Source organism: Homarus americanus, unplaced genomic scaffold, assembly GCF_018991925.1.
Source record: "Homarus americanus isolate GMGI-L3 unplaced genomic scaffold, GMGI_Hamer_2.0 scaffold13662, whole genome shotgun sequence".
Lineage (NCBI taxonomy): Eukaryota > Metazoa > Arthropoda > Malacostraca > Decapoda > Nephropidae > Homarus > Homarus americanus.
Genome location: NW_024747649.1, coordinates 55,843 through 70,262, shown reverse-complemented (window position 1 = coordinate 70,262; position 14,420 = coordinate 55,843). Strand labels below are relative to the sequence as shown.

Here is a 14,420-nt window from a genome sequence, read left to right as displayed (position 1 = left end):
TATAGTGTGCTTATGGGACTGAAAGTCAGCATTATGCCAACTTTAGAGCCCAGGCAGTAATCATGTACAAAATTTAAGATGTTCAGTGTTAGCAGACAGCCGGTTTGTAGGTTCATAAATACACTTTAAAAATCATTTTTCCGTAATTAACAGACACGCTCTAAGAACAGCGTATGGTCAACACTGAGCCACTAATATGACGAAAGATGTTTTGCTCGAGATTTGAAGACAGGTCGCTTTAAATAATGACAACGAACTTGATTCAAAATAAGCAAAGTAAGTGTATGCAAGGCGACGGGAAAGGGAACATTTTCAAAATGACAAACAAAGTCTTATAGGGAACTCAAAATTTAAAATGTAAATAGACGTTTACTGTAATTCGCTATTAATTTATATCATTCTGCCTAAATCAGGTCGCTCACTGATGCGGTAATATTTGCATACGTTGATATATACAGATGGATAGAGAGACAATCGACAAAATGCCATTAGAAAATATTTCATGACCCAATATATTCAAATGGAAGAAGTCGCACCAGTTTTAATCTATGTGAAATCTAATAATTTAATAGAGAAAGTAAGTTGAAATGTTGTCCTTTAACCTCATGCATATATTATCCCTAGATCAAATGGATAACTTTTGGGGCCACACATTCCGCGCTGTTACCCTACGTTACATGCCCTTCATCAACTACGAGCAGGACGGAGCAGAACCAGGCACCCCAAGAACTCCCCTGGACTCCCTTAATATCCGCATGCTGGACATCATCGCTTCTCACTTCAACTTCACGTAAGTCAGTTCCTTTACATGAGACCCAAGTCATGCCAATACCAATAATAACAATACTAGAGTCAGTTATGGATGAGCCACGGGTCTGATCAAACACATGAATAAATCTTACCACCAACGTAATGACTCAGCCGCATACAGCCAAGAATCCTCATCCTGGCAACATTCCTTTCCCTCAGTTCTTTCCGCTGTACTCTTCCTCGTGATCGCCAGTGTGTGGTAAAGCACGTTATCCCCACCTTCCCCTTGTTTAGTGGAAAAAGAAAAAAAGCTCACCGGGTAGTTTGCAGTGTACTCTAAAACGTTTACCTGGAGGAAAAAAAATATAGACATTTTTTTAAAGAACTAAATAATAGTTAAAAAGGAAATGGAATTATGTGAATGACCAATAAGATAAAGATAAATCCATACGCTTAACTGGTGAATATTCTCAAATATATAGCGCATGACACCCAGGTATGAGATACGTGAGCCTTGGGATAGGAACTGGGGTACTCCGGCTGGTGGTGGTAACTGGACGGGGATTGTGGGCACCCTCCAGCACGAGCAGGCTGACTTCTCCCTCGACCTAACAGTCACAGCATCAAGAAGCCTCGTCGTCGACTACTCCAGGGTCTACAGCAACGACCCCATAGTTATTATCACCCTCAAGCCCGCACCTCTACCGCGGAACCTGGCGCTCACCAGGCCATTTGAAGGTAATGTCATATATATATATATATATATATATATATATATATATATATATATATATATATATATATATATATATATATATATATATATATATATATATATATATATATATATATATATACTTTATGCAAGTAAATCACTGTAGGTGCGTGTGATCCAAGTATATGCTGATAATCACAAGGAAACAAGAAAACACGAAGTTCCCAAGTATTACTCCTTAGTCTGTACTCACCCCTGAAGATGTGAATTACACGAAAGCGCTTCGGAACTTCGTGTTTTCTTGTTTCCTTGTGGTTATCAGCATATATATATACTGTATAATTTACGTGTGTCTGTGCGTAGTACAAATGATACAGCGATGCAGTGTTTTTCATATTGTCAGAGTAAATATTATTTTTTGTTCTTCAGTACACCTTAACATGTATACCTATGTTGACACGTAGCACTTTTAAGCTAATTTATCCCTCGTTACATTGCTGATGCTTTTGGTTATCTTTGCACAACTTATTTAAATGTCAGAAACAGGGGTTTGGAAAATATTATCCTTGACATTTCCCCACAAAAAATCTAAGGGCAATACACATCCACTTGGGTGCCATGGGACTGGCTTATCATGTCTAGTTCATCCAACGCTTGAGATACATATATCCCGACATATTCTACTGAGAAAAAGAAGTTCTAACATTGATTTCCATGATGGTGGAAAGAGAGGGATGATCTTTACTGTATCGAAGACGGTAATTCCATTAAACTATTGTCCCTGTATGTATATTATGTATGTTGTATGTATATTATGTATGTACTCCATTTATATACATTACTTATTTAGCCAGCAGCGTGTGGCAATGTCCTTTATCATGTCACCACACGCTTAGATAATGTGCCTGGCGACATCTGGAAGCTGCTAATGTATCACTTGCCACATGTCGCCTGAGAGGTCAGTTGACCCATAGAGAGAGTAGGGAGTACAGTCTTGCTTGTACCTCTGTGCAGATCCAGCAAATAGAACCTACAATGAACTCTAGAGGTGTTTGTGTTCGCTCCTGTAGTTAGAACTGAGGACCCAGAATATGTACATGGCGCAGTGAGTTAATTGACTGGATCAGTGCAAGTGCTTTTGTGTAAAGTCTGTGGGAAGACCGGCTCATGGACTCCCCCGCTCTGTCAACAGTCAACGCAGTTTCCCCCAAGAACTTGTTTTGAATGTACAGCAAGTTTGAGAAGTGTTGCAGTGACAGCAAGTTTCTGTGAAGTGTTATAAGTGCCTTGTGCGTGCAGTGCTTTAAGTGTGGACCCTTTTATAAAGGATTCCCCAAGGTGGAAGGCTTGTACATGTACAGGGCATTTTTGAGGAGCAATGTTCAGCACACCCTCCCCAGACCGTGTCTCGAGGGTAACTGACTCCTGCTCGCCTGCAGGGTTGCCAGATGTACGACAAGCTTCACGGCCAACTTCACGCCATCTTACGGCCATAATTGCCAAAATTCGGCCAAAACTTTTTGAATGGGAAGCACAAGGCTATTTTTGCAATCCACACCAAATAAAAGTATCCCTTACAATATCCACTTAAAACGTTGTAATAAAACCAAATTTTCACTTAGAATTGAGAGTCCAATAATTACATAAACATAATATCTATAATCTACAGTGAAGATTTACCTTAATCATAAATGGTGGTGGAGCATGATAATGGTGGAGAACTTGATAACACTAGTTGGCGTCAGCAAAACGTCTAGTTCGTCATCGTCCCCTGGTTTCTTATATTTTCTACCACTGTCGTAGGACCCTTTCCATTTACTAGTGGACATTTTCAAAACTAGCACTCGGAATTTCAGAAAGTAACTCAGTTGGCTTTGTTAGCTCTGAAGCTTTATCCATATGCTGGACACGTTCAGCCTGAACAACTCAAATATGAGAACTAACAACTAAGGTAGTAACTAGAAAGATCAGTCAGCTCAGTAGGTCAAGTAAACATGAGAAGAGGTGAGGTCACTCATTAGGTGAGGTCATGACAAGGTGAGGTCACTGAGCCAGCATTTTCATTGTGAAATTTGAAAATCTGCTCGACTTTTCTTTAAAATCCACTAAATGAGGAATTAATACATGTTTTACAAAATTCGTCCAAAATATGGCCAAATAGTTTGGCCGTGACCATCCGTTTTTTCACGGCCAGGCGAAGTTTATTACGGCCTAATTAGAGAAATTTGGCCGTGGAAACGGCCATTTGGCAACCCTGCTCCACTGCTCCAGCCACACACCACCTGACGCGCACATACACACACACCACACACACGCACGAACGCACAGACTGCAGTCATTTCTTTATATATATTTTATATATAATCTACTTATCTGTGTATTTAATTAATTTTTTGTCTCAGATCTTGTTGATATGACGGGCTGACCGGTCAACACTGATTTGAGATACAGTATACAGATTAAGTAATTATGTCTCGTGCCGTATGCAGTGGTGTAGCTAACGCCCAGATGAGTCAGACGGATGACAGCTCTACAGAGATGGATGACCAGTGGGAGCGAGATGCTCCATCTCCCCCCACCACATCTCGAAGTCCTTCACCTCGATCTTCTGCCTTGTCTTGAGAGATAATTGCTTTCATGAAGTTTATGAGGGATGAAAGGCGCTAGGACGAATCTTGAAGACGTGTTGAGGACAAAGAAAGGAGACGAGCGGAGGCAGACAGAGACCACCAACGGAGATTGGAAGATAGTTCACGGTTTGAAGCTTTGATATCTCGCCTCACTGCTAACCAAGCCCTTGGATCTTCCACCGCTTCGGTACCAACTGGTTCAGGTTCCTCGTCAACGCCTTCGTCACGCCCTCCAGCCCCACCCAAAGCGGCTGCCCAACCCCCACCCATCTTGAAGCCTGATGTGACTTTCCAGACTTTTCGTGAATGGCGGCGACAGTGGATTGACTATGCTACAATGGTGGATCTCCAGAGCTTGTCACAGCCTAAACAACTCATTCAGCTACGTATGTGCCTGTCTTTGGAAACGCAGCGTGTCTTGGAACATACGTTGCAGGTGCCCCCAACTTCTTCATTGTCTGTAGAGGAGGTGCTTGATGTTCTACAACGGCACATCAAAGGACAGCGGAATGAAGCTCTACACAGGAGGGAATTGCTTAGCTGTAGACAGATGGAGGGCGAGACTTTTGACGCTTTCTATGTACGACTCAAGAGAGCCTCGGAAGAGGTAGACATATGCCCCAGTAATCACCAGCAGTGCGAGGAGACCCAGTTGAAGCAGGTGATCCTGATGGGTGTTAAGGACGAGGAGCTTGTCCAACGCCTCCCCTCCCTTGACTCTTCCTCTTCTCTTAAGGATGTGTTGTCAAAATGTCTCTCCTATGAGGCTACTAGGTGTGCCACCTCTGCCATCCAAGCTCCTCCTTCAGCTGTACGGGCTATGTCCCAGTACAAGAAGGACAAGAAGTCTACCCCAACGCCTTCGCCCACCACGCCCACGCCCGGCTCCTTTGGTAACAGCTGTGGTAAGCAGCACGGAACACAGGTGTGTCCAGCTGCTGAGTCTACCTGCAACAGTTGTGACCGGAAGGGCCACTGGTCACTTACAGTACGGTGCCCAGCCAAACGCGTCCAGTGCAATGTGTGTGGTCGTCTGGACCACTACGACAAGTGTTGCCCTACCAACAAACCCAAGGGACAGCGTCGGTGGAAGCAGCAGCGCCCTTCCACCAGTGAGGGACGCCCACAGTCGTCCAATCAGAAGCACGACGATCCTGGACAACGCTCGAGCCATATTAGGAAAGTGTACTCCCCCTCGCGTCCTAGGACCAAAGTTCCCCAGCACATCAGTGTCATCGTGACGTACGGCAGTGTGTCATCCCGTCTCGAGATGCTGCCCGACACTGGCGCTGATGCTACAGTCATCGGCCCCCAACATTTGCAATGTTTGGGGATCTCTCCAAGTGATCTAGGACCGCCCCCCAAGGATCTCCGCTTCACGGCAGATGGTTCACAGATGACCCCAGCCCTGGATTCACTCCAGGCACATGTCACCTTTGGCAACAGGTCGTGTCAAGCCTAAATTGATGTGCATAATGGTGTCCCGACTCCTTTGCTGTCCTACAGACATTGCCAAGAGTTGGCCATCATCTCCCAGGACTTCCCCAAACCTATTCTCGAGGTAAAACACGCCAACAGGGTGCACGAAGGGAGCAGTAACCACCCTGCCATCGCCCTACCCCTTCCTCTTGCCAGTGACACCTCTCCTTCGGTAGTTGTCCCTGCTACCTCACGTCCCCACGTCTTGGCTCGCCTTCACGAAAGTCACCGTGGAGCTGAGGCTACCAAACGGCGTGCAAGACAGACTGTGTTCTGGCCCGGCATCGACTCCGACATCTCCAATGTCGTCCGTGCGTGTGAGCCCTGCCAAGTACTACAACCCAGCCAGCAGCAGGAACTAAATGATACATTGAGTTTCTTTTATGTACTGTGGACATCTTTTCTAATTAGCGATCGATTAATAGCAAATCCTTCTCCCTTTTCCTCAGGGGAAGTTTGGATGTCGGTCATTGTGTGTACCTTAGCCCTTGGAATCATTCTGTGGCTACAGCAGAAGGTGTGGTCATGGGCGGCGAGTGGGCGTAGCGTCAGGCTGATACCCGCCTTTTTAAACAGCTGGGCGATGCTACTGATGGAACCTGTAGAAACCATACCCACCAACACAACTGGCCAGGTAGAGACATTATTCAGCCATCATAACCTTCTGTCAAAATTCACATTTCAAGTATATAATATATCGTTTTCAAAACTGGCTTAAACATTTATTTTTAATTCATAGCCAGTAAATCGAGAAGGTGGACAAATGCGATCGTCTCCTGTATTTCGGAGTGAGTAACGATTCGTATCATAACTCCTGGTGTTCAGGTCCTGGTTGGGTGGTGGTTGTTGTCGTGTGTGATCATCACCACAGCCTACCGCTCCTCCCTCATCGCCCACCTCTCCGTCCAGAGTAAGTACCCGCCCATTAACACCTTCCAGGATCTCCTCAACCTAGATGGCTGGTCCTGGGGTTCTACAGACTTACAAGGAACTTTTTTTCTTTACTTCAATGAAAGTTCCGATCCTGATCTCCAAGCAATATTAAGAGGCATAGAGGTTAGTAAACATGATCCACGAGTAGAAGTTTAATAAATACCACTTCATAGTGACCAATTCAACGACTGAAGAGTGGAATAAAATTTCACCATAATCCACATAACCAGGATAAATACTCAGGCCAGGGTAAGACATCATTAAGTAAGGCACTCGAGCCAGGACATTGATAACTCCTGTTAGCTCAACAAGTCATCAAGTATAATAATAACTTAGGAGTAATATAAAACAAGCTATATCATTGTTTCTCTCAAATGAAAATAAATCTAGTTTAATGTATCACTTGCCCAACACGAATTCTCGTTGGCATAGCTTCTTATAACATTACAGTCTTAAATTCCTTTCTGAAACTATTGCTTCACAACAGATTTACGAGATGGATAAGGGTTTGGAACGAGTGATGCAGGGTGGATTCTCCTTCATTCACATCCAGTCATACGTGACGACGGAGATGGCTCGTCTTTACACCGACAAGTTTGGCAACACACCTTTGTACATCGGCATCATGAAATATCTTGCATTCGGTGGCAACGCCTGGGGCTTCAGGTCAGTTATTTAGGGAAATGTCCAGAGGTCTGATATGTCAAAGTTTAATTTTGGGATGCTGTTATTGTCGTTTATGTTATGATAGTAAACAACGTTTTAAATGAAATGGAGTAAATTTTCTATTGCTTAATTAATTTCCATTAAATTAAAGACCCGCCCCCAAAAGAAAAAGTTATCCTAGTTTAGCAAAAACATCCGTTACGCTTTAAGGCTAATGGGTCGAGTATCCACACACACACACCATCTAATAATAATAGACCCCAAGTTAAGTGAGAATAATTTCGACCGATTACATATATATATATATATATATATATATATATATATATTTCATTAGCCCAATAGCACGTGGACTTCTACATACAATCAACACCTCAACCCGCCAGGATTCGAACCCACGGCCCACTAGCCCATGACTGTGACCGGGGAATGCTAACCGCTGGACAACCAGGATACTAAAAGCAGTCCTATACTTTGTTATATTTCACACAAAGCCTGTTCAACGAGCTTATGGCGCCGTGAACCTCGAATGGGGACTACCCGTATCACGTAGGTGGTCAGAGTAACGTTTTACCAATTCCCGCTTCGAAACACGAGGATCCATATATATTTCTATATATATATATATATATATATATATATATATATATATATATATATATATATATATATATATATATATATATATATATATATATATATATATATATATATATATATATATATATATGTATATATATATATATATATATATATATATATATATATATAGTATATATATATATATATATATATATATATATATATATATATATATATATATATATATATATATATATATATATATATATATAGTATATATAGTTCATTAGCCCAATAAAGCACGCGGACGTCTACATACAATCAACACCTCAACCCGCCAGGATTCGTGGGCCGTGGGTTCGAATCCTGGCGGGTTAGGTGACATATATATATATATATATATATATTTATATATATATATATATATATATATATATATATATTTATATATATATATACTACAATCCTAACTATCCTAACTACCCAGAACCCGAAGGTTGTAACTGCTAACCTGCCAAGTGGCAGGCATTTGCAAGAAACCGAGAAAATCACTCATGACCCGTCAGGCAGGCGGATGCTCCGCTGTTCTTTTCATTACTCTCTCTAGGTTTCAGGAGTCATGAGTGTATTTCTCCACCAACACCCGTAACATTCTTCACACATATGTTCAGAATACACCCGTACTTTAAGGCACTAACAGCCTTTCACAAACTTTTTAAGAGGAACTCCTATGTCCCACGTGTGCAATCAACCATGAGGAACGTTGATCTCACACCTGGACTTGGCTATTCTAATCACATTTCACGACCACCACCCGTAACATGCTTCACACATATGCTCAGAATACACCCATTCTTTAAGGTGCTACAGCCATTCACCAACTTTTGAAGAGGAATCCCTACGTCTCACATGTGCAATCAACCACGAGGAGCGTTGATTACACATACACCCAAAGCTAGGGAGATGAATGTCTCTATGTAACCACTAGAACTCCCGGTCGCAGCGTGTGACCTTTCATTCACTCAGTCTGCACTCAGTTTGCTCCCAGTGCTTCAAGGACAGGAAGAGAGCAACCGTCAGCCCGCCTAGTTAGGCCAGTTGAACCCTGCCCAGCTGAGGGCGGGGTTCTACTTTCCAGTCAGTAAGATTTTTCACTGACTGACTGAAGAAATGTGGTGTTGTATGAGCCAAGGTGGGGAAATTTAATGAACCAGATCGACCACCGACCAAAGTGCGGATGCTGGTTCTAGTAGTTAGTCGTCAGAGACACCTGTTCGTCTCGGGCTTTGCCAGCTATATCTTCCAAACCACCACTAACGACCCACCAACCATCACCGACCAACCAAGTGGGTTCTCGTAAAGCGGGAAAAGGAGCAATTTGTTAGCTACTGTTAAATTCTTCTCAGCGTATAAACGCCTTGGTTGAGGACGTTCAGGTGACGGGCAAGTCGAAGGGAATGATTGAAACCTGCCCTTTGATGCATTCAATATTTATTGATGTGGTTAAAACCTGCAGAGAACAAGGCGTTCATTAGTATTGCATGGTGATCTATCCGATACATAGTTGTCTCAGACGATTTCATCTTAATTACAATTGATTATTAAGCATAGTGACATGATGCAAAGTTCATAACTCTATTAATCTTAGTTACATTTCATTCCTCATTGTCTTATTGCTCCAGATAAGGCAGAAGCGAGTAGGCATAATTAGTCCACAATATTTCAGTACTGAGGAGTATGTCATCACTTTGGCTGTACTTACAAGTGCGGGTCAATGCGAACCAGTATGGTGTTCCAAGGGACAATAGTACTGTGTAAATTGTTCCAGCACAAAACTCGGCCAGGATTGGGAGTCCGTGTTCACCACAGAGGGCTGGTCCTCATAGCATAGAGGGTGATCTGCATCATGGAGGCTGGGCGGCCACGCCACCCTCTACTAAACCATACACTCAGCAGAATCAGGGCATCTTGTTTGTGCAGGTCGCGTGGGGGGGCGGCGCACATGGTCGCAAGTTGATAGATTTAATGTTTGTTCGGGTAAGGGAACGCCAGCACTGTAGTTGAAGCCAGCGGCGATAACAGTTAGCTACTGTTAAATTCTTCTCCGCCCTATCTAAACACTGTCTAAGAACGAATAAAAACTTACTCCCAACACTGATGAAACGTGCACGGGAAGGGACGAGGCCACGTGGTCGTTTTCCTTGGCAGAATGCGTAGAAGACGTCCGTCTTGGTCAATGAATGGCGCTGACTGACTCATCACCCTCGCATCCCTCAGGGCGCTCACCTGCCTCCCCCCATGACGTCATCCTTCTGCTATTTCTAATAGTTTTCTTTGGGACACACGTGACATATTTAGACTGGGAAACTATCCACAGTAACTTAAAATTTTATAATTGTCCCTTAACTTCATGAATTGTGTCTTCATTAATTCGATAAAGTACATTTAATTTTCTATAGGCCTAGTTCAACATGCATCCACCCCCAGACTGATGGCATTGCTTGTAGGCCTTTGTTTTAACTCACTACGAGGCTGGGTGTTTCAGCCTGGCCTACTTATGTTTTCCTGTTCAGCAGATTAGTCATTTTTGTTCTAACGTCTCTAAATATGCTTCTTTCCTTCCTTGACTTTATTCTTTCTGTTATCGAAGTACAATCTTTTGACAACATCGGTATCACAGATAGTTGTTTTTTTCCCCCACTCTCGACTTGTTTTTGTCTATAGTCATCCTTCCATATGCTTCACAAATTATGTACTTCCTTACCTCGATCAGAGACATTGTATGTATCAGCTTCTTTGGCTAAAATTGGTGCCTGTGAGATTTCAAGACTTGGCTTTAAAGACCAAAACTATCACTTTTTACCAAAGTAATGTCTGTAAGCACTCTCCTTAATACTGTATTTCTCCTAGGTGTCGTAGTTCTTGTTATTTTGAACGTTCTTTGTTGAAGTACTTATTTGCGTTCGTTTTCCTTATCATTTGTATGTTATTAGTTACTTTCAGCATTTTCCATGATCATCTATCTATGTGATTGTTGATCATTCTAGAATAATCTCTTATCTATAGGCGATGCTCTTTAGGGCAGCTGCATACTGATTCGATATGAAAGTGGAGCAAAATGCACTACAGCAAAAAAAATATGTGTTATAGAGAACACTTGGTTTCCATGCGTGAAGATGACGCAGATATTTAAGGATTGTCAGCAAAAAAAGAAAATTAAATGAAAATAGAATTAAACAGGTGGCTTTGGAGGGTGAAAGATATACCAGACGAAACGAAATTCCTAAATTCTAATTTCGAGTCACTCTAAAATAAAGACAGCATATTGCATCTTTCATTACAGAAAAGGAGCTCCATTTACGAGACAGATCAGCATGATGAAAGAGCGACTGATCGAGGCGGGCCTACTGAACCTTTGGCAAGATGACGTGCTGAAGACCTACCTTAAACACAGCAGGGAGGAACGAGGCAGGGAGGACCCTCTGCTATTTACCGGTGTAAGATCATTGATAGTGTGTGTTTCTGTAATATGGTCATATAATCAGTCATAATAATTTCATCTGGAAACAAAATCTTTTTCGATATAGTTGCCAAGAATGGAACAGTTGCAAGAATATCTATATATCTATCTATCTATCTATCTATCTATCTATCTATCTATCTATCTATCAATCTACAATAAAGCAATTACATTGTACTGTACACAAGACAGTATATAACATTGAGTGCTGCGCCGTCAGATTTCACGACTCAACGCCAGTTTTCTCAGATGTCGCACTGCATTCTGCTGGTCGGGTGCATCCGCATCTCTAAGTAGTTGATCGCATTATGTTACCGTGTTGCCCTGCCCCCGTCATAGTGGTTGTAATGGTCGTCAAGTGATACTTGCTGCACTGGCTGTGGACAGTACTCCTACGAGCGAATAATGTGCCAGCCAGTCGAAGTGTTTGTTCTCGTAGTAGTTGGCTGGGTGGTTGCAGATCGGTTCCCTGGTATAAATCAACATTGCTGATACGTGTTGTCCATTGAATATTGATTGTTGCTCGTAACAGATGAGAGTGAGTAGTATCCAGTTTTCGCCCGAGTGTAACCGTCAGCGTCCACGTATCCACGGTGTAGAGTAGAATGGGTTCTACCACTGATTTGAACAGCCGCGATCGGAGTTGGTCCGGTAAGGCTGACAGTTGTCCCAACACACTCCAGACCAAGCCCCGTCGCCTAAGAAAGTCGTCGCGAGGATCGGAAACAGAGCCGCTGAGATACACGAACTTTCGGCACTGTGGCAGGTCCTCCACTTGATCGCCAGTACTTGTAAAAGCGATTCGAATGTTTTGGTCTAACTTAATGCTTATCACTTCCGTTTTCCAGGCGTTTATCTGCAATCCCGCCATTGCAGCCGTTTAAACCAAGTTGTTAAACATGTACTGTGCACTGCTCGCGGATGACGACATCAGAACGAGATGGTCGGCATAGCCCAATATGGACAATCGTTGTTCCGGGTGTCGTGTTCTCGTTTTTTTACAGAGCTGATATCCATCGACCCCTGTTGGTATCGCCGTACGCAACACCCAGTCTAATAGAAGAATAAAGGGAAAAGGCGCTTATGTGTCTCCTTGCAGCACTCCGGACGTGTCCGATATCTGACAGTGTCTGCTAACCCGTCTGGCGTGACCACAGAAGCTTTTGTGTGATTGTACAGAGCCATTATTCCGGTGATTAGAATCGAGGGAACATTGATATTGATATTAATATTGAAACAGTTTATTTAGTTAGAAAAATACAGATACAGAGTGGATAATAATAACAATATTGATATGATTTAGCCAATTGAGAACCTGAGTTCTCATGGCGGTGCCTGCACATTTATCTCAAGGAAGCATTATGTAACATGTAGTATCATCTGGAAGAGTAGACGAACATTGTGTTAGTATAAACTTATGAGAATGCTACCACGATCATCACTTGGTTATTTATTTATTTTCATTCTCTCTTTTTTTTACATTTAATTAAAAGTATATACATATTTTACAGTGAAGTTGATATACCTGTGCAATAATCTGATAATGAGGGAAGAATTTCAACATGGGTTGTATTAAGGCGAAACAAGGGGACAGAAACAGTCAGGATCATGTTGTGACGGCAAATATATAATTATTGCAATGTTAATTTCTATCTATCTACGTGCCAATATATGCTATAATGGTTTTGGTGGTACAATGAAAGTAAGAGTATAAAGTAAGATTTCCAAAATTATTAATACTTAGACAATATATATTTTTTAAGAGATGATTTAAAGGAATGGAGCGAAGTCTTTGCTCAGGTGGGTGGGAGGTCTGGGACTGAGAGAACCGAGTGGGGGTGAGGGGGGGTCTAAGTAGCTCTGGGTGTCTTAATTTGTATCTTTGATAATTCCAGGACTGTGAATAGTTATTCTCAATCAAGTGATTGACAGATGTATAAACTAATAGAGCACGACAATAAGTGTTAGTAGTATCGCATTTTAACATTTTCAATTTGGCAAATTTTTCGTTAGTGTGATCAGTTTTTTCTAGTAGGTCATTGTCCGCACAACTCTTTTCTGTGCAGTGACCAGGGGTTGTATTTTTGTGGAGCCAGAGGCCCCCATAGTGTGTGACAGTGTATCAAGTGTTTGTAAATAAGATTATAATAGATTTCTTTCATTGCTGCAAGAGTGACTGACTGGCAAGTGTGAACCAGGATACCGCACTGTTTATTGACTTTACTGTGAATGGCATGTACAGTATGTGGTATCTCAAATGTCTTTTGGAAATCGACGAAAATTACGACGAGGTCTTTCTGGTGAATTTTAGCTTCTTCCACAACACGTCTCAAAGCCTGAATTTGGATCACTGTGTCTCTGTGCAGGCGAAAACCATTATGCTCTGGTCGTAAACAACTATCTAGTACAGGCTGCAATCTCTTCAGGAGAACCTTACTGTGTAGTTTCACAGTGCAGGACATCAGAGAAACCTCTTGATGGCCTTCCATCTTTGTTGCTCCGAGCTTCTTTGGAATTTCTACAATCTGCAATTTTCTCCATTCATCTAGTGGATCTTCGTCTTCTAAGATGTCGTTCATAATCGAGACGCGTTGATGGACCAATGCCGGGATATGCAACACCTCAACCGGAACACCATCTAGTCCCTTTGCTTTCCCACCGGGGCTATCTCGTGCAATGCTGAAGAATTCAGCTACTGTGACTGGACCAGTGTTGAATTTATCCAAAAAATAGAATTTTGATTTATTGAGGTAGAACAATTTCTGCGGCGGAAGAAAGTGGTGCTTTTAACTATCTTACAGAAAAACGTCTTCTTCAAACAGTTCTTGGGTTCTTCCAGAGTGTTTCCCGCGAGATTCAGTGAAACTTTCTTCTTTTGACCGGTCAGCGTGTTGATGGTATTCCACGCAGCACGCCCTCTGGTTTCGTACCCGCTGATGACATTGACCGAATGGCGTCGTCAATAGCAATCAACCGTCTCTCTTCATAAATTTTAGCGAAATCTAACACTACAGTATCTGCTTCGCCATTCCTTCCTGTTCTTCTCGGATGCTCAACTTTCTTGTGGGCTTGAACTACCTGTGGATTATCTTCCTAAATTGATTTGTCGGGTCGCAGTCTACACGTGACGGGAATAGTCTGTCCT

The 14,420-nt window shown here is 42.4% G+C and overlaps 1 protein-coding gene across 2 annotated transcripts in view; it reads left to right on the top strand.

The window, feature by feature from the left end:
* LOC121879819 (probable glutamate receptor) overlaps window positions 1-14,420 on the top strand; it is a 32,653-nt gene that overhangs the window by 5,082 nt on the left and 13,151 nt on the right. For both annotated transcript variants that reach the window (XM_042386614.1, XM_042386613.1), the window contains exons 6-11: window positions 625-790; window positions 1,247-1,488; window positions 6,024-6,208; window positions 6,400-6,630; window positions 6,995-7,173; window positions 11,099-11,252. In XM_042386614.1, the coding sequence (XP_042242548.1) occupies window positions 625-790; window positions 1,247-1,488; window positions 6,024-6,208; window positions 6,400-6,630; window positions 6,995-7,173; window positions 11,099-11,252 (1,157 nt within the window). The remainder of the gene's footprint in view (window positions 1-624; window positions 791-1,246; window positions 1,489-6,023; window positions 6,209-6,399; window positions 6,631-6,994; window positions 7,174-11,098; window positions 11,253-14,420) is intronic.